Source organism: Macrotis lagotis, chromosome 1 (assembly GCF_037893015.1).
Source record: "Macrotis lagotis isolate mMagLag1 chromosome 1, bilby.v1.9.chrom.fasta, whole genome shotgun sequence".
NCBI classification, from domain to species: domain Eukaryota; kingdom Metazoa; phylum Chordata; class Mammalia; order Peramelemorphia; family Peramelidae; genus Macrotis; species Macrotis lagotis.
In genome coordinates this window covers 909705927-909732914 of record NC_133658.1, presented here as the reverse complement: position 1 = coordinate 909732914, position 26988 = coordinate 909705927, and the positions used below count along the sequence as shown (strand labels likewise).

At 39.8% G+C, this 26988-nt stretch overlaps 1 protein-coding gene across 1 annotated transcript; it reads left to right on the top strand.

Moving 5' to 3' along the window:
• Window positions 1–2419: 2419 nt before the first annotated feature.
• LOC141509737 (sialic acid-binding Ig-like lectin 14) lies at window positions 2420–21879 on the top strand. Its single transcript, XM_074219486.1, has 9 exons — window positions 2420–2531; window positions 2617–2985; window positions 3611–3895; window positions 4245–4295; window positions 6412–6672; window positions 6774–7058; window positions 7152–7254; window positions 12387–12450; window positions 12609–21879. Exons 1-9 carry the CDS (start codon window positions 2498–2500, stop codon window positions 12798–12800), a joined length of 1644 nt encoding a protein of 547 aa, XP_074075587.1. The 5' UTR covers window positions 2420–2497; the 3' UTR covers window positions 12801–21879.
• Window positions 21880–26988: the final 5109 nt, after the last annotated feature.

Below are 26988 nucleotides of genomic sequence, written 5' to 3'. Positions count from 1 at the left end.
TTAACAAGATTGATGCCATGGGGAAGAGGGGTGGGAAAAAGAGAGCATAGTAGAAAAAAATGGAACTTATAAACTTGTAAATGGATGGAAGTTGAAAACAACCTGTGCACAGAATTGAAAATTAACTAAAATTTCCATTTTAAAAAGTGAATGAAATGGTAGTCAAAATAGGAAGTTTTTTCTTCCCATTGGAATCATATATATGTACTGACACACACAGTTATATATTAGTCACAATAAAGGGCAAGGAAAATGATTTTTGCTGCAGCTAATCCCACTTGCATAGTCTGTAACGATATTGAAATAGAAATACAAACGGAGAGAATTAAATGGTGAGTTTTGCCTCTTGGTATAGTTTAATGGGTTGAATAGCATAAAATTTTATCATGTCAAGAGAGCAAATGAAGAACTACAATAAAGGAAATCCTGCTTCAAGACAGAAAAAATAGTATCAGATTTAGTCATAAGGCAAATAGTGCAATATTGGAATGACTAAAAATAGGTAGCTGAAACATTATTTTGCAATCAGTCTATAAGACCTGAGATGGCCTCTCCCATATGGATATCTCCATTTTCATTTTTCTGAAAAAGCATCACATATTCATAGTTATAAGTATGTTTTATGGAGGGGTGAGGTTCCAACCGAATCAATCACTCCATACCAGAATAAAGCAGGCATGAAGGAATTTTCCCTCTATATTGCCCACAAAGCAAAGAGAAGCATGTGATCAAGGTGGAGGCATTATAGGAGATTTAATTATTGGATGAAGGCAGATTCTGTCCACAAGGGTTGGAGCTAAGGGAAATCATCAGAGGCACTACAGAGCTGATGCATCAAGGCAGTCTTCCAGTGCTGGAAGACTCCAAGCCAGAGAGGGTCTTTAGGAGATAATCTTGGTACCTGTAGCAAAGGGAGCACCAGAGGGAGGGCTAATATGGAGTGATCTCTTCCTCCCCACCCACAAACTCCACAAACTTGCCCCACCAAAACTGTCTCCGGAAGAGTAGAGACCAGGAGAGGTTTCACTAGTCTGTGCATGAGGTCATCCTCCCCCTGCCATGAGCTGACAGTAAGCTCCCTGAGGGCAGGCAAATCTCCCTTGCTGTCTCTCATTCAGCCTTACCCAGAACACTGCTTGCCAAGCAGGAGTCCTTTCATATGTCCTTGTAACTGAAGACCTGGAGAAGAGCTCCTTGTCAACTGACAATTGTTTTTACTGAGCTTGAATCCCCAGGAGTTCAAAGACAAAACAGAAAGGTCCCAAAACTCTCAGAATATCCAGAACAAAAATTATGGTGGCTAAAATACTGCTGCCACCACCACAAGAAATGGGCAAGTGGGGATGCAAAGGTGGGGATAATGTCTGACTGCATTACGTGGGATAAAGATTTTGGAATATGGTACACTCAAAATGAAAGTATGGATATGGAAAGACAGAGAAGCAAAGGAATATTATTATGAATTGATGGAACCTGGGAACCATGAATCCAGGGAAATTCTGGGGAAAAAAACTACAGGAATACAAATAAAAAAAACCAGCAGTCAGTCAAGAATCACTAAATTTACTAAGTCTTTCCAGTGTGCTAGAAATTATGATGAGACTGAAGATACTAAGCAAGGCGAACCCAGTCCCCATTCAGGAGGAACATTCATTCTCTCAGTTGACAACATACCAATAACTTGCTACTTAGAAGAGAGAGGGACAGTAGAAGTAAAGAAATGGAAGAGCTTCCTTCAAGAGAAGGCCTTGGAGTTGATTTTGGATTCATGGCAAGAAAAAAGGAATGACAGGTGAAAGCCTTCCAAGCATGAGGCACAGCCAAGACAAAGGCCTGGAGATGGGAAATGGAATGACGTGCTATAGGAATTGGCAGATGGGGAGTGTGGTTGGACAGAGAGTTCTTGGAGAGGAGTAATGTAAATCATAATAAACAGCATTTGTGTGGTTTCAAGTTCACAAAACACTTTACAAACATTGTGCTTGATCCTCCAGTCACGGATGAGAGGGAAGGGCTGTTATTATCCTCATTTGACAGATGGAAAACTGAGGCTCAGAGAGAGGAAAGAACTCCCAAGAAAGATTGAGGCCGGATTCCTGATCAGGTGTTCTTGGCCATAGGTGAGTAACACAGGCAGGACTGGATGGTCAGTCCCCATTCTGGTCCAGACACTGGTCACTGAACCCCAAAGATAATCCACACAACCTCCATGGTTCTAGCCTCTACAGAAGATATGTCCACCCCCAGGACCTGAGGACAGAGTGTTCCCGGGACTGGCCTCTGCCCACTGAGCTCAGCTAGGAGGCCAGGAGCCCCTGGGTCAGGAGACCAAGGGTTCCCCTTCTGTGGAAAGGCTTCCCCCCACACTCTCCACCCAAAGGCTTCCTGTTTAAGCTTCCTCTTTTTGCTGACACTGACACCGATGAGCAGAGAGAGCCAAGGTGTTGGGGGAGTGACACAGTGTCCCCCCAGAACCCAGCTCTCCTCTGCTTCATAGATGCTGCTGCTGCTGCTGCCCCTGCTCTGGGACGGTGAGTGGGACTGGGGCAGTGGGAGACTGGTCTGAGGGGGGTGAGAGGAGTAGGAGATGCTGACCAGGCCTCTGTCTGCCCTCAGGGTCCCTGTCTTTCGAGTGGACACTGAAGGTGAAGCCTTCGGTGACAGTACAGGAGGGCATGTGTGCCCGCATCCCCTGCAGCTTCACCTTTCCCTCATCCTATAATCGCTATGAAATTTATGGTTCCTGGATCAGGGAAGGACCATACGGGAGACCTGACATTTACAATGCCGTGGTCACAACTGACCCTTCTGTGACAGTGGATGTGCAAAACCAGGGGAGATTCCATCTCCTTGGGGATCCCAGAAAGCGCAATTGCTCTCTGAGCATCACGGACGCCCAGTTGACAGACACTGGGAGATACTATTTCCGTTTTAGAGGATTTGACAGATACACTTTCACAGATAACCTTTATGTGAATGTGACAGGTAGGATGCTCCTCTCCTGGGGGGTTCCCAATGTATGGGGCAAGGCAGTCTGGGAAATGGACTGGCCTTGGAGACCCTGAAACTCCATGTGGGAGGGGGAGAGAACATTGAGGACAGTTGGGGAACCCCATTAAGGTCATGGGCAGAGCCAGGGAAGGGTGAGAAAACCATTCTTAAAGCTCCAGAACTGCAGAGGGGAGGGAACTTGGTGGGGCCTCTTTGTGAGTAGTTAGCTCCTAGGCAAGATTGAGGGGGTCATGGATTGTTCTGGAAAGGACCCTGGATCTGTTGTCAAGAGAAGTAGGCTCAAATATCAGATTTCCCACAGCATTTCTAGGGGGCATTTCACCCTCTAAGTATCTCCTTGCTCTCTAGGACTCAGTTTCCCCTTGAAGGGGTTGTTGTCCATTTTTTTTAATGCTCCATCCTCTTGACCTATTATCTACAAGTGAATCAGGTTTTCAGGATGCCAGAGAATTTCCAGAAGGAAAACCCAGGGACATGGATGGGCCATACCATGAGGGGAGCATAGGTACCTGAAGGATGGTCTGGGTACCACCATCTGGAAGCACACTTGAGTTCTAATTCCCCTCCCCATGGCTCACTGTATCTCTCTCCTCTCCAGCCTTGATCCAGAAACCAGACATCTCTACTCCAGAGAAGTTGGAGTCAGGGAATCTGGGGATTCTGAATTGCACATTTCCTTGGGCCTGTGGGGGAGATAGTTCCCCCAGATTCTCCTGGAAGGGAGATGCCCTCTCCTCCAGGCAAGAAGATCCTGAGGCATCCCACTTCTCAGAGCTCTCCTTCATCCCTGGGTACCAGCATCATGGTACCAACCTCACTTGTCAGGTGACCTTTCCTGGAGGCCGTTTGAGCACACAGAGAACCATCCAACTCAATGTGTCTTGTGAGTTCTGGGGGGCAGGGGGCCTGTATCCCCCCAAAATGGACTAGGGGAGGGTTGAATTAAAAGACCAGGATCATGTCCCAGTTCTAGGAACCCAGATGCCTTTTTCTTGGAGCAGGGCAGGAAAAGTTGCATTCCAACACAGTCAATCTAGGATTTCCTATTTCTCCTCTCTCAGTTTCCCTGGTCTCATGTGACAGTGTCAGTGAAGTACGGATTAGCCTGCATAGCCTCTTAGCTCCCTCCAACTCTGATGTTCAGTGATTCTGGAATTTTGTCTCTTCCCTGCCTGGTGCCAGGCTGGGCAGAGAGTCCCAGAACCCCAGCCAGCCTCGAACTTCTGTTGTAGATGCTGTGCAGAATATAAGCATCACCTTCACCAAGGACAACAGGACAACAGGTATGAGCACAACCCAGGATGAGGGAAGGTAGGGAACCCCGGTGGCTGTGGGTTTTACTCCAAGGGGGCATGGATGGTAGGGAGATGAGGGAGACAGGAGTGACAAGGATTCACACTCTCTAGACCCTGGTCCGTTTGTCCTCTTGGATTTACATCAGCTCACCTTTATTTACTCGTAACTTCAAGGGTCAGAAGTCATTTTTCTCCCAACAGTGCCCTGAGATACAAAGTGGAAGAATTCTTTGCTCCTTTTCTCAGAGAAGAAAACTGATACTCAGAGGTGGGAGGAGGGTCTGACCTGGCTCACACAGGTCAGAGAGATATGGACTCTAAATGTGGAGTCCAAATGTAGGTCTAAAGGTAGTACCTTTCCACTAAACTGGCTAAAATTGAAAGCTTCAAATTCCACCTTGGTATTCTAGTTTTCAGGACAGTGCTGTGTCCACTGGGCCAATCAATGTTACCCTGTTGGGGAAGCTGACCTGGCACTCAACTGTCCAGGCCAATCTGCCAGGCTTTGTTAACTAGTTGCTTTCATTTGAGTTTCTGGGTGGATCTATGCGATACGTATAGCAAGAGGCTATGGAGAATGGATCAGGGAACAGTTGTCAGAGAAGGACAGGAGTTTGACTATCCAGGCTGACCCCTTACAATCAGTCAGAGAAGATCTACCCTTAAAGTCACAGGCCTAAAGAGTGTGAGAAATTGATTCCTACTGGAGATCCTACTGGACTTATATAAAGTAAGATTCCCAGGATCACTGTGCAGACATTTCTGGCTTGTGGGAGCTTGTTTTATTGTTTCTATTTTTTACATTATTTTCTTCTTTCTTTCCCTCCATCCCTTCTTTCCTTTCTTTTTTTTTTTTTTTAGGGTTTTTTTTTTTGTAAGGCAAATGGGGTTAAGTGGCTTGCCCAAGGCCACACAGCTAGGTAATTATTAAGTGTCTGAGGCTGGATTTGAACTCAGGTACTCCTGACTCCAGGGCCGGTGCTCTATCCACTGCACCACCTAGCTACCCCCTTTCCTTTCTTCTAGAATTTTCTTCCTTTTCCTTTTTAATCTTCATTTTCTTCCTTCTTCCATTTCTTTTTCCCCACTTCCTTCATTTCTAAATTCCTTCCATCTTTTCTTTTTTCTTAATTTCTTTCTCTCTTCCTTCCTTCCTTTTAGTTTTCTAAAATGAGGTGTGAAAGAGATAGATAGAATTATAGTGAGACAGAGACAGAGAGACTCAGAGACCCAGACAGATAGAGAATGAGGAATACAAAGGAAGGGGAAAATAAAGGAAAGAAGAAGGAAGAAAACAAGAAAACAAAAGAAGGAAAAGATGGAAGAGATGAATGAAAGGAAAGAAAGAAAGAAAGAAAGAAAGAAAGAAAGAAAGAAAGAAAGAAAGAAAGAAAGAAAGAAAGAAAGAAAGAAAGAAAGGAAGGAAGGAAGGAAGGAAGGAAGGAAGGAAGGAAGGAAGGAAGGAAGGAAGGATGATGGCAGGGAAAATGAAGAAAGGAAGGAAAAAAGAAAGAAAGAAAAGTAAGAAAGATGAAAAAGAGGTAATAAAGGAAGGTCTTAAGAGAAAACTAAAAGGGAGGAAGGGAGAAAGAATTAAGAAAAAGAAAAGATAAAGGAAGAAAAGAAGAAAAGGAAGGAAAAAGGAAAAGAAGATATACAGGAAAAGAAAAGGAAAGAAGTAGGGACAGAGGGCAGGGAAGAAAGAATGAAGGAAAGAAGAAAAGAAAGAAAAAAAGGAAGTAAGAAGAAAAATACTATAAACAAAACCAAATTTAAAGGAAAGGCAGGGAGCATGACCTAGGTTAAGTGCTGATGGATAATAGGGAAACAGATGAGGATTCCTTTTTCTAGCTCTGGGGACTTGCCAAGTAGTATACAGTGGAGAGAAAAAGGGAAAGGTGTCCAGGTAGGGCCAGGCCTGGGAGATTTCCTTCCTATGTGGAGTACTGTTCTCTTCCAGTCTCCCCTTTCCCTATGTGATTTTGGGAAAGTTCTCTCAGCTTTCTATCTCCCAGTTCTCTGCTGAGTTCTGTGAAGGTGGGGATGAGATGAGGTCTGAAGTTCCTCCAGGTGCTCACTTCTGGGACATCCTGATCTTTTTCAGTTTTCATCCCAGAAAACAGTTCATCTCTTGTGATGCAGAAGGGAGAGCACCTTCACCTGTTCTGCACCGCCAACAGCAACCCCCCAGCTATACTGCATTGGATCCTGGGGGACCAAATCCTAGTCTCTTCCCAGTCCTCAGATGATGGAGGACTGCAATTGGAGAGGTCCCACCTTAGTCCAGATGATGGAGGGAAGTACACCTGCCTTGCTGAGCATCCTCTGGGCTCCCAGAATATCTCCCTCAGCCTTTCTGTGCCCTGTGAGTGCGGTGGGGGCTGGGTAATATGGGGTGCTTAGGTTCTAGTAGGGAAAGGAGAGTATCACCCACTAAAGAGGGGGGTCTCCTGTATCTTCCCACAGATACCCCAAAGATAGTCAGTCCTTCTTGCTCCTGGGACAAGGAGACTTTGTTTTGTACCTGCTCTGTCCAAGCAGACCCAGCCCCCTTGGTGAGTTGGCTGATAGGGGGGAAGCCGGTGGAGGGCAATGGCAGCAGCAACACCTTTCAGGTGACATCGACCAAGTCTGGCTCCTGGGTCAACAGCAGCCTAAGTATGAATACAGACAGGATTCCCAACAACACTATTAGCTGTGAGGGGAAGAACCCTAAAGGAACCCACACCCTCCTTTTTCATCTTGTGGCAGGTGAGGAAATGGGGAGGTAGGCAGTTGAGGTAGAGGACCCTGAGGACCCAATAGCCACCACCGATATTCATCCCAAATTTCGCTTTTGTCCAGATAAGATCACTCTGTCTCATGAGTTCCAAAGAGGTATGATCATGGGCGTTCTCTGTGGAGTTGGTATCTCAAGTCTGCTAGCCCTCTGCCTCCTTTTCTTTCTGTAAGTGTTGGGATTGGGATGAAGAGGGGATTTAGGGGGTGGAGGGGTAATTCAGGACATTATAGCCTGTTTTGATGTCCCTGAACTCCTCCGATATTGTGGTGTCCCTGACTTGGGGCACAGGTTTCCTAGGATTATATGACATAGAATTGGAAATACTCTTTCTCTTAAAAATTAAAAAAAACCCTGAGATTCATAGAGTGCACATGACTTACTTATGATCTAGTCTATAGTGATGTAATGATTAAAAACAATCAATGCCCCTGCTTCCAGAGTGAGTGGAACTTACAGAATCAATTGGGGAAGCTGGTGGCACACAGTGGACAAGAGCACTGGGCCTGGAGTCAGGAAGATCTGAGTTCAAATCCTGTCTTAGACATTTAGAAGCTGTGTAAACCTGGGCAAATCACTTAAACTCATCTGTCTCAGTTTTCTCATCTGTAAAATGGGAATAATAATAGCCCTTACCTTGCAGGGCACCATATAAATTATTGTAATTAAATGAGATCATGTCTATAAAGTCCTTGGAACTTACTATGTAGTTAATAATCCTTTATTTCTAACCTTGTCCTTCTCTCTTTTCGATTTCCCAAGCTGAATGATAGGCTAAATGTCACAGATAGCAAGTGGCAGAAATGGATTTGACCCTCACATCATTCACTACCCTTTCCCCAAAGCAATATGAGGAAGGATTCTGATAAATAGACTTGATTATTATAAACAGGTGTTTATATTATCCTGGACAGGAGGAAGATTTTTCAAGGGAAGAAGTTAAAAAATTCCACTTTTTTTTGCAAGGCAATGGTATTAAGTGACTTTCCCAAGGTCACACAGCTAAGTAATGTGTCCGAGGTCAAATCTGAGCTCAGGTTCTCCTACTCCAGGGACAGTGCTGTGCACCACCTACCTTCTCCCTAAAAGTTCCACTCTTTAAAAAAAATTAGGACACATATCCTTCTCCATTTTAATCTCTTTTAATATTTAATCATTATTTAGTAAATATATTTATATTTTAATGCTATATAATAATTTGTGTTTTATATATTCACAATAAATTATGCTAAATATAATTACATTATTTTATATTTAATATATTTTATTTTTGTTTTGGTATTTATTTTCTTTCCCTTCTAATAAGGAAAGAATCTAAATCCTTAGATGAAATATAACTAGTTCAAACCCCAATTAAAGCCCTGGAATGATAGGCTGCCATGATTTCTTAGTCCCTTCATCTTTTCCATCACATCCTTTTCTCGCCAATGGTCATTTCTCTTGATGGAGCAAACAGATAACAATATGAGAATATATCTTCTCTTTGCATTACCCTTTTCCCCCATCTACTCCAACCAGTGACTCTGTATCTTTTCCTCCCTCTCCTTTAACATTTTTCTTTTCATCATCCTTATATTCATTCTTTTCCCAGTTCCAGTTCCTTCCCAGTTTAAAAGCTCCTGATTACACCTTCCCTTAGCATTGATACACCATGCATTCATTCATTCATTCATTCATTCATTCATTCTCTTATTGATAGCTTTAAAAAAAAGTCAAGTTAACTGGTGAGTTCTTTCTGTATCTGCATGAGTCTTTTATTTTTTTACTTTCCCTTTTCATTTTTTAAGAAATTTTTTTTTATTTTTAGTTCTGAATTTTATCCCCCTCACCATTCATTGAGAAAGAAATGCAATACCCATTATTCATATAAAGTCATGCAAAACATTTCAAAAAAAAAAAGAAAAGAAAAAGAAAAAAAAGTGGGAAAATGCTGTGGAGGGGTATGGTTTTTTCATGAGACTTTTGAAATTTTTTCAGATCGTTGTCTTGATCAGAGTAGCTAACTCTTTCGTGGCTGATTATCCTTACCATAAATGTGTGCTTTTACTGTGTTCAAGGTTCTTTTGGTTTCTGCTCATTTCAATCTTCATTGGTTCATATAAATCTTCCCAAACTTTTCTGAACTTATCCACTTTTTCATTTCTTATAGCACAATAATATTTCACCATAATCATATATCACTACTTATTCAGCCATTCCCTCAATTTTTAATTTTTTGTCCCTGTTAAAAGAGCTGCTATAAATAGTTGTGCGTGTGTGTGTATGTGTGTGTGTGTGTGTGTGTGTACACATATATATGTCTTCTTTTTCATTTGACCTCCTTAGCATACAGATCTAGTACAGATTACCAAGTTAAAGGGTATACAGTTTAATAGGCCTTTGAACACTGTTCCAGATTTTCCACCAGAATGGTTGGACCAGTTCACAATTCCACTAAAAGAGCATTAGTGTCCCAATTTTTCTACATCTCCTTCAGCATTTGACATTTTTCTTTTCTGTCATATTAACCAGAATAATAGCCAGAATTGTTCTTAACATTCATTTCTCAGTTATTAGTGATAGAACTTTTATCATATGACTATTGAAAGCTTTGATTTCTTCTGAAAACTGCCTGTTCATAAACTTTAACCATTTATCAATTGAAAAATGTCTTTTATTATTATAAATTTGGCTCAGTTACCTATATATTTGAGAAATGAAAGACTTATCAAAGAAATTGATACTTTTTTTGTTTCCTCTTTTCCTTCTAATACTGGTTTCATTGATTATGTTTGTAGGAAATTTTTGATTTGATGTAATCCAAAATATCCATTTGCCTCCTATGATCCTCTCTATCTCTTCCATAAACTCTATAGATTTGACAAATAATTTTTCCATGTTCCTCTAACATGCTTATGATATCATCCCTTGCAACTAAATCATGTATCCATTTTGAGCTTATCTTGCTATATTGGGTGAGAGTTGGTCTATGCCTCATTTCTGCTAGACTGCTTTCCAGTTTTTCCAAGTGGAGTTTGTTAAATAGTGAGTTCTTAGCCCAGTAGCTTGCAAAGATCTTTGAGTTTGATACTAGACTCATTTACTGTGGAATATTACTCCTAAAGGAGTAATCAACAACTCTATTCCTGATTCACTTTGAGATTGTTTTGATGATTACTGCTTGGTGGGAGTGTTTTGGTTCTCTTTTCCTCCTACTTCCTTGTTGGGTAAGATGAATTTCTAAACCTGACTCTGTGTTTATGTGTATTTGTGTGTATGTGTGCATGAGTTCCCTCTTTGAGCCAATGAGGTTGAAGAGAGATACCCATTCCCCCCCCTCCATTTCTCCATCCAGTTTAAAAATTCTTCATTGCTTGCCTCAATCTGAGATAATTTTCCCTATTCTTTTTCTCCCTTTCCCCTTCTCCCAGTGAATCCTTTTTTTCTTTTCCATTCTGTTTTTTGATATCATACCAACACAGTAGACTTATACTCATATGACTTCTAATTGCCCCAATAATGATAAATAACTTTGGAGTTATATGCATCATCTTTCCATATAGGAATATAAACAGTTTAACCTTATGGTTAAACCTTATGATTTCTCTTTCATGTTTATCTTTTTAAACTTTTCTTGAGTCTTTTGTTTGAACGTCAGATTTTCTTTTCAGTTCTGTTCTTTTCATCAGGAATGCTTGAAAGTCTTCTATCTCATTAAGTATCCTTTTTTCTCCCTTTTAAGATTATAATCACTTTTGCCATTTAGGCTATTTTTGATTGTAATCTTAACTACTTTGCCTTCTGGATAGTTGTTATTCAATTATCTCAATTGGGTTTGACTCAGTGACTCTATTTGGAGTTTTCTTGACAAGGAGACTAGAATGGTCTGCCATTTCCTTCTCTAACTCATTTTACAGTTGAAGAAACTGAGGCAAACAGGGTTAAGTGACTTGCCTAGGGTTAAATAGCTAATAAGTGTCTGCGTCTATATTTGAACTCATGAAGATAAGTCTTCCTGACTTCAAGGCTAGTACTCTATCCACTGCCTTACCTAGGTGCCCTTTGCAGTAATTGATGTTAAATCTTGAGTGATCTGACTGTGATCCCACAGTATATGAACTGTTTCTTTCTGGTTTCTTGCAATATTGCTTTATTGATCTCTGAGCCCTGGAATTTAACTATAATATTCCTGGGATTTTTAAGTTTGGGATCTCTTTCAAGAAGTGAATGGTGATTTTCATTTCTTTTTTTTTTATTATTATTTAAGGCAATGGGGTAAGTGACTTACCCAAGGTCACACAGCTAGGCAATTATTAAGTGTCTGAGGCTGGATTTGAACTCAGGTACTCCTGATTCCAGGGCCAGTGCTCTATCCATTGCACCACCTAGCTGCCCCCTGGTGTTCATTTCTTAAGGATGGGGGCAACAAAGAAATATTTAGTGTTAGTGGGGCAGGAGTCAATAGATAGGTAGAGATTTTAAGAAAAGAGAGAATAGGAGAGATAGTGAGAGCATCTGCCTCAGGAGGAGTGGGGCTCAAGGGTATAGGTAGAGGCTTTAACCTTGACAAAAAGAGGAGCTTCTTCTTCATTCATGACCAGAGTAAAGGAGAAGGTATAGAAGTCATTTTGTGAGATGTCTCAATGATGTGAGGAGAAGAAGAGAGGAGAAAAAGGAATTCTCCTCTAATGGTCTTCATCTGTCTAATGAAGTCTGAGGCATAGTTCTCAGCTGTGAGGGTAAGAAATCACCACAAGAGGCTTGAGGAGAGATGACAAGGTTTGGAATTGCTGTGGTTGGTGGGGGGGGGGAGAGAGAATCTATAAAGGAGAAATAGAAAGATTGCCTTGCTCCAGTGAGGCCCCAATTGGTTAGCAATAGCAGAAAAAGTCATCAGACCCTGATGATGGGAAATAGCATTGTCCTACAGGATTTTAGGATTCAGAACTGGAAAACGACTTAGAGGAAATTTCATCCAAGCATTTCATTTTATAGATGAGGAAACTGAGGCCTAGAGTGAGCAGGTGATTTATCCCAGACTCCAGAGGGAAATAGTGGCAAGTTCAAAGCTCTTAATCCTTGGTCCCACGATCTGTCTCAGGCACTCCTTTGGTTCATAGGTTAATGGGAGCTTAGAGCTCATAGAAATGTCATGCCACAGCTGGAAGAGATGTTTGCCTCATTTTACAAATGAAGAAAGAGGAGGCCATTGAGGAGAAATGACATGCTCGTGGTCAAGCAGAAAGTAACATGGTCCTAGTTCTCTAAATTCAAGCCTAATGTTCTCTTCACTGCATCAGCTCTGCCTTTTTACTTCTCAGAATAAAGAGACTCAAGAAGTCAATGGTGTCATCCACAGCAGGAGCATCCAGGGAAGGAGTGGAGGTAGAGTATGCCAATCCCACCCCCAGCCTCCAACTGTTCACCCAAGTCTCTCAGTCCCCAGATTCCTCTCTCTTCCAAGGCTATCTCTCCCCACCTTCTACTCCTTTCATGATGCTAGGGACCTGCTTTGACTGAACTCCCCTTTGCTCTTACTTCAGGATCCCAAGAGGTCATCCTGGGTGAACCAGTCCCACTATTCCATTTCACCAGCTGCAGACACAGTTCCAACCCCAACAGCTCCAGAGGATGAGTTGCATTACACCTACCTCAACTTCCAAGGATTGAAACTTAGAGAAGATCATGGATCTACTGATGCCCTCACTGAATACTCAGAGATTAAGTTCCAATGAGGACTCAACCTTGGTTCTACACTGGATGGTTTTGCAAGTCAGTTCCTCCTTTTTGTTATCATTTATTCCTCAAACATTTATTAAATATCCACTCCAAACAGATTTGGATAAGATATATTACCCACACTTATGGGATTTTCAATCTAGTAAAAGTAGTGTGGTAGGTCCTCCCCAAACCTAAATTGCTCTTCACAGATTGTAATCCTCAGAGAGTCATCTGCTATCTTGGACTCTAAGGATAGTTTTACATGGTCCACTATGTGTCTAACCCTGTAGAGACTGAGACTCACCAGTGTACTTCCCAATGATATTCAAATGGTGTAATAAGAACAATAATTCCAAAGCATACTTCCCCAGAACCTGAGATTCACTTTTCCACCAATACACACAGAGCATATCTGTATGGGGAGGTAGAGAGTGAGCATAAATTTTTGGTAAATGATAAGACACATATATAAGAAATATATGTGCTCAAGGCAGCTTACAACTCTGGAACTGCAGAACCTCAATGACTTTTGTCTTCCCTAAAATGTCCTTTGCAAGGTTCACGGCTGTTAAATTTATGATCCTTTTGCTATGCTAGTCCAACTCATTTCTGGGTTGGATCACTCTACTATTGACCTGTTAGCTCTTCACATTTCTTCAGAGGGATGGATCAGTCCATTGGACTCACTTAGTTGGACTTCTGTACTGTTCCTTTACTAAGCTAGGTTGGCTCCATGATTAGTGTTATAGTTTTCAGAATTTTCCATTTCAGACTTCACTGGGGAAGACACAGCATTTGGATAAGCCAAATTTCCTGCCCCATGCAGCTTCCAATCTAAGGCATAAATACAAGGAATACTAATATATCATAATATATGAGAGAAATTTATTAGAGAGAACCAGAAGAAAGAGTAAGTCTGGTAATAAAGTCATTTATCAAACATTTTAACCTAATATGTACTAAGAACTTGTTATGGAGGCTCTTTGCTTTGTACTTGAATATTTTCAACCTCATTTCATTCATAAGGAAACTGAGACTCAGAAAAAACAGCATCATACATAGATTCAGACACATAAGAGATCTTTTGAGTTGATTGAGCTCTGAAGCCAAGAGATTAAGTGACTTGGTCAAGTCATATACACATGCAGTAAATGTCTGAGGAGATATCAAACCCATATTTTCCTGACTCTGAGTCCAGAACTTTAGCCTCTATACAATACTGCATGAAATAATACAACCAGGAAGGGATATGACTAGAACTCAAATTCTCATTTATTAATGGCTCCCTTCTTTCCTTCCTTCTCTCCTTCCTTTCTTCTCTTTTCCTTCTCCTCTTCCTTCTTTTTTCTTTCTCTCTTTTATCTTATTCTCTCTGATTCTATATTTTTGTCCCTGTCTGTCTCTCTCTTCTATGATTTCATTGGCATAGGAAATTCTATCTATCAATCCTTATTGGTACTTTTAGCCTTAAAGAGTTATTGAATTGTTTAGGGCGCTAAGAGGTAAATGGCACACCCAGAATCACAAAACTAGTTAAGGCAGAAGACAGGATAACAATGATGCTAGAGTTATAGGATCTGGGTTCAAATCCTACATCTATCAATTGTGACACTATACAAATCTCTTATCTTGCCTGACTTGAGATTTCCTTACCTCTAAAATAGGGGGGTTGCCATAAGATGGTCTATCTTAAAGGTGGTTCATGGTTCCAAACCTGTGGCCTCATGATTTGAAGTTCTCTTTTGGTTTTCCTGATGGCTTTCCAATTGGTTTTCCAATGGTTTTCCAATTCTATATCACATTTATCTTGCAATGACCTGACTTAACTGAATATATACTACATATACTACACACACACACACACACACACACACACACACACACACAAATATACACATACAGATAGATAGATAGATAGATAGATAGATAGATAGATAGATAGATAGATAGATCCTCTTCCCCACATCCTAGGTGAATGCAAACTCCTTAAGAACAGGCTCTATTTTTCTCTTTTTGTCTCCCCAGTATCTTTACCATAGTTATTACTTAATAAATTTTTGTTTAATTAAATTTTCTCCATGTCCAACATTCCTTCCACTATTCCACATTGCCTCAGAGGTACCTAGTGAATGGGATGGAAGAGTTGGTGACCTGGGTTGTAGAGATATTACTCCAGGCAAAGATGGAACCCAGGTCAAAGTGTACCTGAAGTCTACTCTGTGTCTTATAGACCACCCATAAGTGCATCAGAAATACTGGTTTGGGAGGTGAGTGATGTGGTTTCAAAACCACATGTTTCTACAGCTTGGAGGATAAGTGTGTAGATCTGATTTTGAATCCTACCACCTAATATCTATCTGCCTCATCCGTTTCTTCAGATAACATGAGGAGATTGGATCCCTACGTTCCTTTTCAGTTCTAAATCTGTAATGCTATGATCCGATGTGAACTTTGCCATGATAGTAGTCACCAGCATTTGTATGCTACTTTAAGGTCTCTCGAGTGTTTTTCAAATATCCTCTCATTGATCCTTACAACAGCCTAGGATGATGTTAATATCATCCTCATTTTACAGATGAGGAAACTGAGTTAAACAAAGGGGTTTTTTTTAATGACTTAGTGACTTAGCCAGGGTCATACAGTTAGAAAGTATCTGAGGCAGAATCTGAATGTGGTCTTCCTGACACCAGACCCGATGTTCTGTACATTATGACACCAACTGATTGCTTATAAAAACCTAGAAATGTTAGTACCTGCAAAACCTTGCTCTTCCTCAATTTCTCCATATGCATTTATAAAAGGTCTAACTGGCATTGTGATGTTAAAAAGGTTTGAGAGACATAATTTTGAATAATTTAATCATTTTATTCATAATGCCAGCATTTTAATAAAAGATTGATCATTTGACAGTCTCTCTCTTAGATCAAAGAGCCCTCATGGTGGTAGACTCACAACTTATCTGTCCTTGGAAGAACAAGTATTCCTTAGAGAGGGCAATCAACACTGTTTGGTTAACAATTAATGAGAAAATGAATATTACAATGAAAGATTGGGCTATATTACAATGAGATACTCGGGTTACATGACTTGGATCACCCAAATCTTAGTCCGACAGACTTATTGATTTCCATATCACCTGTCGGACAAAAGAGAGTATCAACATTTCCTCAAACCCGTGAGAGCAAACGCAATGAGCAGGAATGCATCCATTAGTCCAAACTTAGGATTTCTTTTACTGTGTGTGTTTAGATTTTTGCCATCCCGGCTGGATAAATGCTTAGAAAGATTTCTGACACTAGGTACTTTCTGGAGGAAGAAGCAGAAAAGAGAACAAAACTTGGTGACCTGGGCTGTAGAGACATTACTCCAGGCAAAGATGGAACCCAGGTCAAAGTGTACCTGAAGTCTACTCTGTGTCTTATAGACCACCCATAAGTGTCTATACAATAATTAGTTATTAAATGCAAGAGAGAAATAATCATTTCTCACAGTATATAAAGTGCTTTCCAGTTCTAAATCTTTGGATTACCTCTGATTATCCCACTACTGTCACCCTGAGGGTGCAACAAACTAATTCCCTGGTCTGGAGGTTCACTTGATGCCCATCTTTGGAAATTCTGCAAATAACTTATGATGGACTGGATACATACATCCATATATATCATATATATATATATAATATAGACATATAATATATATATATATATATACTCACAAATGTTGAGAGATAGATGATAGAGTAGACAGAGACAGAGACAGAGATAATAGAGATAGACAGATAGATAAAAGCATCAGTTTTTCTACACTGCTGCATGCTCTTTCAGAAGACAGACAGATAGCCAGATGGATGGAAAGACAGAATGAGGTAACAGGGAAGATGGGAAGGCCTTGGGCTAGAGAACACCAAACTTTAAGACTCTGCTCTGAAAAAGAATTGCTGTGAGCTTATTTGAATTCCTTCCCCTCTCTGGAGTAATGATATCTTGACTACTTATCTCATAGGGCTGTCTGACAATTTATCTGATATAACCTTCTTGCTCAACAAATGGGAAAACAGAAGAGTGGAGGGGAAATGCAATTTCCCTGAAGGAACCTGGTCAGGAAGTGTCAGCACCCGGTTTCAAAGCTGCTTTCCTCAATTGCAAAGCAAAGTCTTTTTCTACTTCCTCATGTTGTGGTCTTTAAAACCTGTAGAAGACTGTACCAAAGTGAGAATGAGTTGAACTGAGATACAAATAGTAAGAAAGATAAGTGGAAGGATATATGGATAGACAGATGGAGACAGACTGTATTTAGTGAAATCTGAAATACCTTAAGGAGCAAAGGTTTCAGCTCCTGAACATTTAATTTTTTTTACATTTAATTTTAATTACTTAAAATTCTCTATAAACAAAAAAAAATAACATTTATTTTTATACAGAATTCCCCCAAGCGTCTGTATTCAATCAAAGGAATAAGGACACAGTAACTTATTGACTAGTATGGGGACTAGTTTTCAGATAAGGCATATGGGTTGCTTAAGATGTGAGAAAATTCCTTGAATCAATCTTTGGATCTAACCAGATTTCTGATCAGCATAACCTAGGTCCTTAGCTAAGGGTCTTTTTTTTTTTTTTAGGTTTTTTGCAAGGCAAATGGGGGTTAGGTGACTTGCCCAAAGTCACACAGCTAAGTAATTATTAAGTGTCTGAGGTCGAATTTGAACTCAGGTACTCCTAATTCCAGGGTCAGTGCTCTATCTACTATGCCACCTAGCCACCCCGAGCTAAGGGTCTTTAAGCAACAGATAGAAGTTGTTCAGATTCACAACCATAAAGAGAAAGATTCAAACAATATTATAATTTCCTCACAATTCCCATAAATTAAAAAAAGTTTTCTCAAAAGAAAGAAATTGAATTAGATCCATAATTGAAAGAGAGGAAACTGAGTTAGATCCGGAATTGGGTCATAAGATAGAATCAGAATGGTTCACTCCATTCCCATAGTTCACACAGACACATACAGAGAGAGAGAGAATAAAGCCAACAGAGGGACAGAGAAATAATAGAGATAGAGAGATAATAGAGAGAGACAGATTCTGATAGATATAGATAGATAAATAAATAGAGATAGCTAGAGACAGACAGACAGTTCCAGGGAAGAAAGACACGGAAATAGCCAGATTAGTTATCACCTCCCAGTGTATATATAGATATATTTGATATATGCACATTATGTAAATATATGCATTTTTTCCTCTATGGACAGTTTGTGTCTAAATGTATGGACCTACTAGATTAGCAACTGAATATGAAATTTATTTCACACAAACTAAATTAAAATTTAAATTAAGAGGATGTATCAGTGGAGTAATCTGTTGGTCTTAGAGAGGGGAGAGTAGAGTTTTGCTCCTGATCCTGCCACCAACTTTTGGAGACTAAATGCAAGGAATTTCCTCTCTGTTCTCCAGTTTTCTCCTTTTTTAGAACAGAATAGGAGCATCAGAGAGGTAAGGGAAAGGGTGGGGTTATTTTTTTAGGAATGCAGTGGAGACACATGAGTCTCACTAAAGAAAGGGATAGTTCATCCTTCAAGGCATCTGTCAGCTCTGTATGGAGATACCCCCCCCTCAATAAGTCTCCATTTCAATTCAATTTAATAAATACTGTTTAAGGTAGGGTTTTAACTAAAAGTCCCTGGATAGATTTCAGGGGTTCATAAACTTAAATGGGGGAAAAGTTATAACTTTATTATTACTAACCTCTAGTCTAAATTTAGTATTATTTAAAAAATCATGAATCTGAGTTCATAAGCCTAACAAATGACTCTGAGACTCCAAACAGGGTAGGAATCCTTGCTCCTTAACTAAAATCCTTTTCCAATGTCTCATCATGGTAAGACAGACAGTCCAGTCTTTCAAAGGTTCGAACCCAACTCTAGGAGATACAAGATTGTTTGGTCTCGCATTCCTGGAATACTCACTTTCCTCATCTCTGCTTCCTTGGATTCACTGACTTGCTCATTTCAAAACTTACCTTCTGCCTTTCAATGGTCTTCCTTCCAATTCCATCCTGCCCCTAGTGCCTTCCCCTCTGAGATTTCCTTCCATTTTTCTCTGTAGATTTTCTGAGATGCCATATTGTCTCCCCATTAGAGTGTGAACTCATTGAGGACAGGGATTGTGACTTTGCCTACCTTGGCATCCCCAGTCAGTAGGCACTTAATAAGTGCTCGTTGATTGAGTCATCGATTGATTGAAGTACAGATCTAGAAATGACCTGTGTGTCTGTTTCTGAGGACATTTCCAACTGAATGTTCTAGAAGCATCTCAAGTTCAACATGTCCAAAACTGAATTCATTATCTTCCTCCTCCACAAGCCATCCCCTACTTCCAAACTTTCCTGTTTCTGTTGAGGACATCAGCATCCTTCCCCACTCCAAGCTTACCTTGGCATCATCCTCAACCCCTTTCCTCTCCTTCACCTCACAGATTCAGTCACAAACCAGGTCTTATCATTTGGACCTTCACAATTTGTGCCATGTCTGTCTCCCTGTTCCTGCACACTCAATCACCCTTCACTAGACTCCCTATCTATCCTCTGGATAGTTCAGTAACCTGCTAAGAGATCTCTCTGCCATCTTTTTCTCCCTCCCTGAGCCATCTTTTTACTGCTACCAGTGTGATTTTCCTAATCTCCAAATCTGGCCACATTTCTCCCTTGCTTAGTGAATTCCAGGCATTCCCCTATTACCCCTAGGATCAGGTGCAATTTCCTTTATTTGGCCTTTAAGGTCTTTTACAAGTGGTCTCTAACCTACCCTTCTAGTCATATTACACATCACTCTCTTTTATATAAAGTAGCATAAGGTCAAATGACTTTCTTACTGTTCCATATACACAACACTTCATTTCCCAACTCTTTGTCTTTGCCTTGGCTCTCCCTCCTGCCTGGAATGCATTCTCTTTTAAGCTGTTTCTCAGAATTTCTCATTGACTTGTAAAACAGTGCTTGTAAGGGATGGCAGGAGAGGGGCATCTACTGAAATTCCCAGGTTCTCTCTCTGTGCAGGGGCAATGAATCAAAGCAGTGTGAAGTTCTTAGTGTCTTCTCTCAAGACCCTTTGAGTCAGAATAGAACCTTTCAAAAGAACCAGGGGAAATGTTCAACAGTTGGTAAATGGTTGAGTAGCTATCATCATAATGAAATGTTTCAATGGCATTGGTTAACAAATATGAGGAACATGAAGAAATTTGGAAATACCCATATAAAGTAATGTGAAAGAGAACCCAAATAGCAAAACCCTAACTGAGATACATGGAAAAAAAGCATATTTGCAAATAAACAGTGGAAGAAAAAAAAACAGAAGATATAACTGATCAGATTTATGGACATTTTGTATATAAAAATTGACCTTTAAGTGCAAAAAGTTTGCACCTACCTTTGGTTTTGATTTTTTAAGTGCATAATAAATTACTAATTTAAAATTTCATTCATGGAACAATTTAGGTGGACAATATACAGGAGCATTGTGGTTGTTGCTGTTGTTAAGTCATTTTTCAGTTGTGTCTGACTCTCTGTGACCTCATTTGGGGTTTTCTTAGAAGAGATATTGAATGTAGTTTGCCATTTCCTGCTCCAGTTCACTTTAAAGAAAATTGAGGCAAATAGAGTTAAGTGACTCTTCCAAGGTCACAGCTAGTAAGTGTCTTAGCCTATTTGACCTCAGAAAGAAGAATCACCCCAACTTCAAGCCTAGGAATTCTAGGTACAATGACACCACCTAGATGTGCTATGTTTAATAAACACAAAGACCTCAGTTGTTGGGGAAATTATTCACTATGTGAAAAAAAAGTTTGAGAAAAATTGGGCATCAATTTGATAGAAATTAGGTTTAAGCTAACAACTTTTTTGATACCTCTAGATAAACTTCTTAAGATTCTTGATATATTTAAGATAAGAATATATAGCCTATATATAAATTGGTCAGATTATAAGCAAATTAAAAAAGCAAAGGAGAAATTACCTTTTAGACCTAAAGAGAGGAAAAGAGTTCAGGAGAATCATAGAAAGTAAAATAGCTCATTTTGATATCTAGAAAATTAAAAAGTTTTTACATAAACATAGTAAAATTTAGAAGGGAAATAAATAACTGTGGAAAATGCTTGCATGAATTTTCCCTGATAAAGATAACATGTCCAACAATGATCAATGTTGGAAGGGATGTGGGAAATCTGGGATGCTAATACATTGTTGGTGGAGCTATGGATTCATCCAACCTCTCTGGAGCACAATTTGGAATTACTCCCAAAGGGCAACAAAAATGTGCATACCCTTTGATTCAGCAATACCACTACTGGGTCTATACCCTGAAGAGATCATGAAAAGGGGTAAAAACATCACTTGTACAAAAATATTGATAGCAGCCCTGTTTGTGGTGGCAAACAATTGGAAATTAAGTGAATATCCTTCAATTGGAGAATGGCTTAGCAAACTGTGGTATATATTTGTTATGGAACACTATTGTTCTATTAGAAACCAAGAGGGATGAGAATTCAGGGAAGCCTGGAGGGATTTGCAAGAACTGATGCTGAGTAAGATGAGCAGAACCAGAAGAACACTGTATACCCCAACAGCAACATGGGGGTGATGACCAACCTTGATGGACTTGCTCATTCCATCAGTGCAACAGTCAGGCACACTTTTTGGCTATCTGTGATGGAGAATGTCATCTGCATCCAGAGAAAGAATTGTGGCATTTGAACAAAGACCAAAGATTATTACCTTTAATTTTTTAAAAATCCTTTTATCTTATTATATAATTTTGCTATCTCTTATACTTTATTTTTCTTCCTTAAGGATATGATTTCTCTCTCATCATATCCAACTTATATCATTGTGTACCATGAAAACAATGTAAAGACTAACAGACTGGGGTAGCTAGGTGGCATAGTGGATAGAGCACTGGCCTTGGAGTCAGGAGGACCTGAGTTCAAATCCAGCCTCAGACACTTAATACTTACCTAGCTGTGTGGCCTTGGGCAAGCCACTTAACCCCATTGCCTGGCAAAAAAAAAAAACCTAAAATGAAAAAAAGACTAACAGACTGTCTTCTATGGGGGGGGGTGAGATTAGGGGGAAAATTGTAAAATTCAATATAAATTTTAAAATAAAATAAAATAATAAAAAAGATCACATGTCTGAGATACATAAAGAAATGACTTAAAATATATGAATTTAAAAGCCAGTCCCAAAAAGACTGATGGACAAGGATGTGAAGAGGGAGCTTTCAATGGAAGAGCATCAATGTTCTAAGTCACAAATCATTAGAGAAATGCAAGTTAGAGCAATTTTGAGGTTCCTCTTCATATTTATCGAATTGGCAAAGATGGCAAAAGAGAAAAATGACAAATTTTGGAGGGTGTACAGAAAAATGTATAAATTAGTAGACAAGTCAAATCAGCAGCATTTATTAATCCCATCCAATGCCAGACACTATGCTGAGCTCTGAGAATATAAATACAGGTAGAAAGGAATGCAGTATTTGTCTGCAATGAATTTATATGCAGGTGTGGGGGTGGGAATGAACCAGGTATGTGAAGGAAAAAAATTAAAGAATGAGAAATGGGGTCCAAGAGAGGAATAAAGACAAGGATAGTGTGTTGTTGGTGGAACTGCAATTTGGTCCAGCAATTCTGAAAAAGCAATTTGAAACTGTTCCCAGAAAGTTACCAAATTCTGCACACTCTTTGACTGAGCTGTGCCTTTAGTAAACCTATATCCAAGGAAATAAAAAAAAAAAGAGGAAAAGGATCCATGTGTGCAAATTTATTTATAGCAGCTCTTTTCATGGTCATCAAAACTCGGAAATAAAGGAGGTATCCTCCTATTGATTCATAAATGACTTAGCAAATCATGGCAGATTAATGCAATGGTATATTATTGTTCCATTAGAAAGGATGAGCTAAACCATTTCAGAGAATAGGGAACATATCTATGAGCTGCTGCAAAACAGTACTAGAATAATTTATGCAATAATAACCACATGATAAAGGAAAATACTTTTAAAAGACTACACAATAACAAACCACAAGTTCAAGAGACTGCCTCAAAATGGAGAAGTGATAAACTTAAAGTGCAAAAGGGAGTTGCACTCTCAGATAGTATCATGTGGGAATTTGCTTTGCCAGACTACATAACTATGTGTTGACGGCTTTATTTTTAAGAGAGAAAAATGGAAAAACGTGTTCGTGTGTGTCTAAATTGCTCACTGGGTACAGGCAAAATAGTGAGAGATAGATTAACTTTTAAATACCTTGTAAAAAATAAATTGTACATTTGTAGCAAAGAGCAAACATATTTAGATAATAGCTCTTAAGAAAAAAATCTGGAGGTCTGAGAGGTCAACAAACTCAATATGAGGCAAAAGTGACACTGGCTGCAAATCTCACATCCATGGTATTTCAGTTCCCAGGCCCCAGATGACACTGGGTGGCCTTGCTGCTTTCTGGGCTTGGGGTACTATTATCAGTCAACAGATTTAAGCAGTTTTGGTCATCATGGTTCAAAACCCTATTCAATGAATTCTTTCAAAAATCAAACCAATCTGACATTAAATGATCAGCTGAGATATTTAATGATCTGATATTTAATGAGATCAGTGTAAAAAAGTACATCAAGAATTCTTCATGAAAGAGACACACATACATACATACATACAACTGTCTTTTGAAAAAGTACTCCTCTCAGCTAGCTCCCTAATAACCTAATCATCTCCTTGATACAGAAAAAGAAGCTTTCCTCATGTCAATAGGAACATAGCATCAGCAATATAGTCTCTTACTGGCAGATAAACCCAAATCCTTGGAGGTGGCAGCACACCCAGTCTTACTTCCAACCCAAGGTCCTGCAACCATTATTGGGGGAACAATCACTGTGGGAAAGGGTCTCACCTTCCTCACCACCAACTGATGATCAGTTACTACACAGGGCAGGTAAATCCAATTGATCGGGGGTGGGTGATAGCACTTCCCCCAATCCATCGTTCATGAGTCCAGTCTGACCTTCAGAGCCACCATCTTAGGCACTAATCTCCATGGACATGTCATTTGGCAAATGTATCTACAGGTTCTTAAACCACAGTTACTGAAGACAGAGAAAAGAAAATTCTCAATATCAAAATCCTTGGTAGTGTCGTATGATTCAACACTTGAAACAAATATGACTTTATTGATGGAAGTGACAGTTAAGGATAAGAATTTCCATGAGGTTGGTTGTCCTACCCCAAGAATAATGGGGATTTTCCTTCTGGCTTGTAGTCAGTTGTCCTGCTTTTTCCAATAGAATGTGAGTTCCTTATGAGCAGGGATTGTCTCAACTTTTGTTTTTATATTCCCAGGGCTCAGAACAGTGTGTTCCACTTAATAAATGTGTTCATTCATTAATTTCTTTTTTTTTTTTGGTTGGTTTTTTTTTTAGGTTTTTTTGCAAGGCAAATGGTGTTAAGTGGCTTGCCCAAGGCCACACAGCTAGGTCATTATTAAGTGTCTGAGACCAGATTTGAACCCAGGTACTCCTGACTCCAAGGCCAGTGCTTTATCCACCTAGCTGCCCCCCATTCATTAATTTCTTAAGATGGTCCTTAGGTTGGGTCAGAATGAAGGGAGCCTGGATTCAGGAAAGTGAGAGAAAGGTTCTTCACTTCTGCTTTCATTTCCATCTCTCCTCTCCTCTCTGGTCCTGGTTGATTTTTAAAGAATTTTTAACAATGCTACTATCAAATCTGGCTGACACCCCTTTAAAGAGTCCAATAAAAAAAAAAAATTTTAAATGGAAGCCAAACTAGAGTTCTAAATACAACTGCTATTTTTCTTCTTGTTGAATCTGACTACTCCCTCATCTTCTCTAAACACATTTCATATTCTTTGCAAAATTGTCTTTAATAATCATGCAGTGTTCTGGGAAATGCAATGAGAAAAATCGAATGAAGTCCCTTAGTGTAGTTGACAATGAAGGTGATAATAAACTCTTAAAACTGAATCACAGGGATGGAAGAGCCTAAGAATAAAATTAACTCCAGTTAAATCCACGACTGAATAAACATACCCTATTGCATAAATGGTCATTCTTAATTTTTTAAAGATCTTGGGGGAGGAAGTACTAATCTGTCCTGAGATAATCCATTTTCCTTTTGGAGAGTTCTAATTATTGAGAAGTTTTTCCTTAGGTCAATTCTAAATTTTCAGTTTTCAACTTCCATCCATGACTTTTAGTTTTGCCTTCTGGAAATAGAAAGAAAAGTTTAACCCCTCTTCCATTTGACAGTTTCAAATACTTGAAGGAGGAGATTGGACTAATTAACCTCTAAACTCTCTTTCTCTAACATTCTTTGTTCTACCTCCTAAAGGTACTTTGAGCTCCAGTGCTCTGAATAGTGACGCTACAATCAGGAAATTTGAATTTCAATCTTTGGTCAAGTCACAACTTCCCTAAGCCCCAGTTTTCTTATCCATAAAAGGATGACATTGTTCTATGTGGCCTCTGAGGTCCCTCCCAATTCTAGAACTAAGATTTCCAAGAACTTCTGGTCTCATGATTCTGTCAAAATGTAGCCTAAAGTTGATGTTTATCCTTTGTCCTCCAAGAAGACCATGACATCAGGAAGGTGATGCCATGACAAACACACGAATTGGATTTGAGTGAGGCATGTGTTGTACTAAGTCACCAGTCTTACTTTCTCTTCCAAAGTCATCTGATTCTAGTGTCCATATATTAATCAGGAAGACTGGGTGAGGCAATCCAGATGAAGTGACTTGTACAAGTTCACACAGCTAATAAGTTTCAAGGGTCTGAGGCTGGATTCAAACTCCCATCTTCAGACTCCAAGGCCAATGATCTATCTACTGTGTCACCTAGCTGCCCTATAGTCTAATCAGTTTTTAAACCCAAGGGGATAAGGGAACAACTAAGAACGTGGAGGCAGAGGAGAGAAAGGTAATCTTTGGCTTTCCACTGTCTCATAGTTCCAGGCCTGTTGCTACATCTGTCTGAGAGAGAAGAAAGTGGGAGTGGGGGTTGATGCAAAGGAAGGATGAAGATGGATGTTGAAACAGGATGCTGTCGGAGGCACAGTGGTTTCATTTGTTAAACAGGAACTTTCTTCTTTGCTAAAAATAGGGGAAAGTTGTAGTTGTCTGTGTCCTTCATACTCAAATAGGACCATGATATCAGGAAGATGATTCCATGGCAGGAAAGTGAATTGACTGTGCAAAGTCACCAGTCTCACTTTCCCCTCTGGAGCCACCTGGGCCTAGTGACCAGATGATATGGATCAGAACAACTGGAGATGGCCCAAACTTGGCAGGATATCTTAGAGATTACCAGTCCCAAATCAATATGACCAACAAAATTAATTTGCTAATAATAGTTCCCAGGTCAAATCCAACTTGGTCACTGTTTGGACCTTGTTGGACTCTGAGTGAATGCAAATAGCCATTGCTTCTGTTTTGATGAGAAACCCTGAAGATCTTCCCCTCACAGATTAATTTTTTTTTCCTTTTTGACTAAGTAAACAAGATCATTTTTTGCTTCATTTCTTTCTTGCCTAGCCTTAATCACTGGATGGGCGTTGTGTCCATCGAACTGAGACCTCTTAAAGACCTAAGCCTAAGGTCTCCCACAGCATCCAGTTTTATCTCCAGTCATTCTGATCCTTATCTGGCCACTAAACACACATGATTACAAAGGAGAAAGCAAGGCTGGTGACTTAACACAGCCCCTCCTAACTTAAATCCAATTCACTTGGTTGTCATGACATTATGTTCTTGATAGTTTGGCCCTCTTCAAGATGAAGGACAACAACAGTGTATATGAGCAGTGGGAGCTGCCCGATTGCTGGTCAGTTGGGCAATGCAGGTCTTGGGCAAAAGTACAGTGGACATGGAGTCAGAAAGTCACAAGCTCAAGAAGTCTCCAGTGCCTATTAGCTGTGTGACTTGGGGAGAAATCCCACAGCCTCTCTAAACATAAGTTTTGTCAACAGCAATATGAGACTCATAATACCTCTTGCTTTGCTAAATGAGATAATGTGTGTAAAGTTCTCTGAAAAGTTTAGTCTCCATTGTTAGTATTCTCCCTTGTTGAAGCAAATTATCCAGTCAAGTAATTAGAGATCAGACCTGGAAGACCCAATATTTTATTAGACTTACTACATCTAATTGAAATA

Excerpts from the sequence above, each read along its gene's own strand:
- LOC141509737 (XM_074219486.1), top strand. The coding sequence starts at position 2,498 with ATGCTGCTGCTGCTGCTGCCCCTGCTCTGGGACG. Across the intron at positions 3,896-4,244 it reads CATCCAACTCAATGTGTCTT|ATGCTGTGCAGAATATAAGC; the intron begins GTGAGTTCTGGG and ends CTTCTGTTGTAG. Across the intron at positions 4,296-6,411 it reads CAAGGACAACAGGACAACAG|TTTTCATCCCAGAAAACAGT; the intron begins GTATGAGCACAA and ends GATCTTTTTCAG.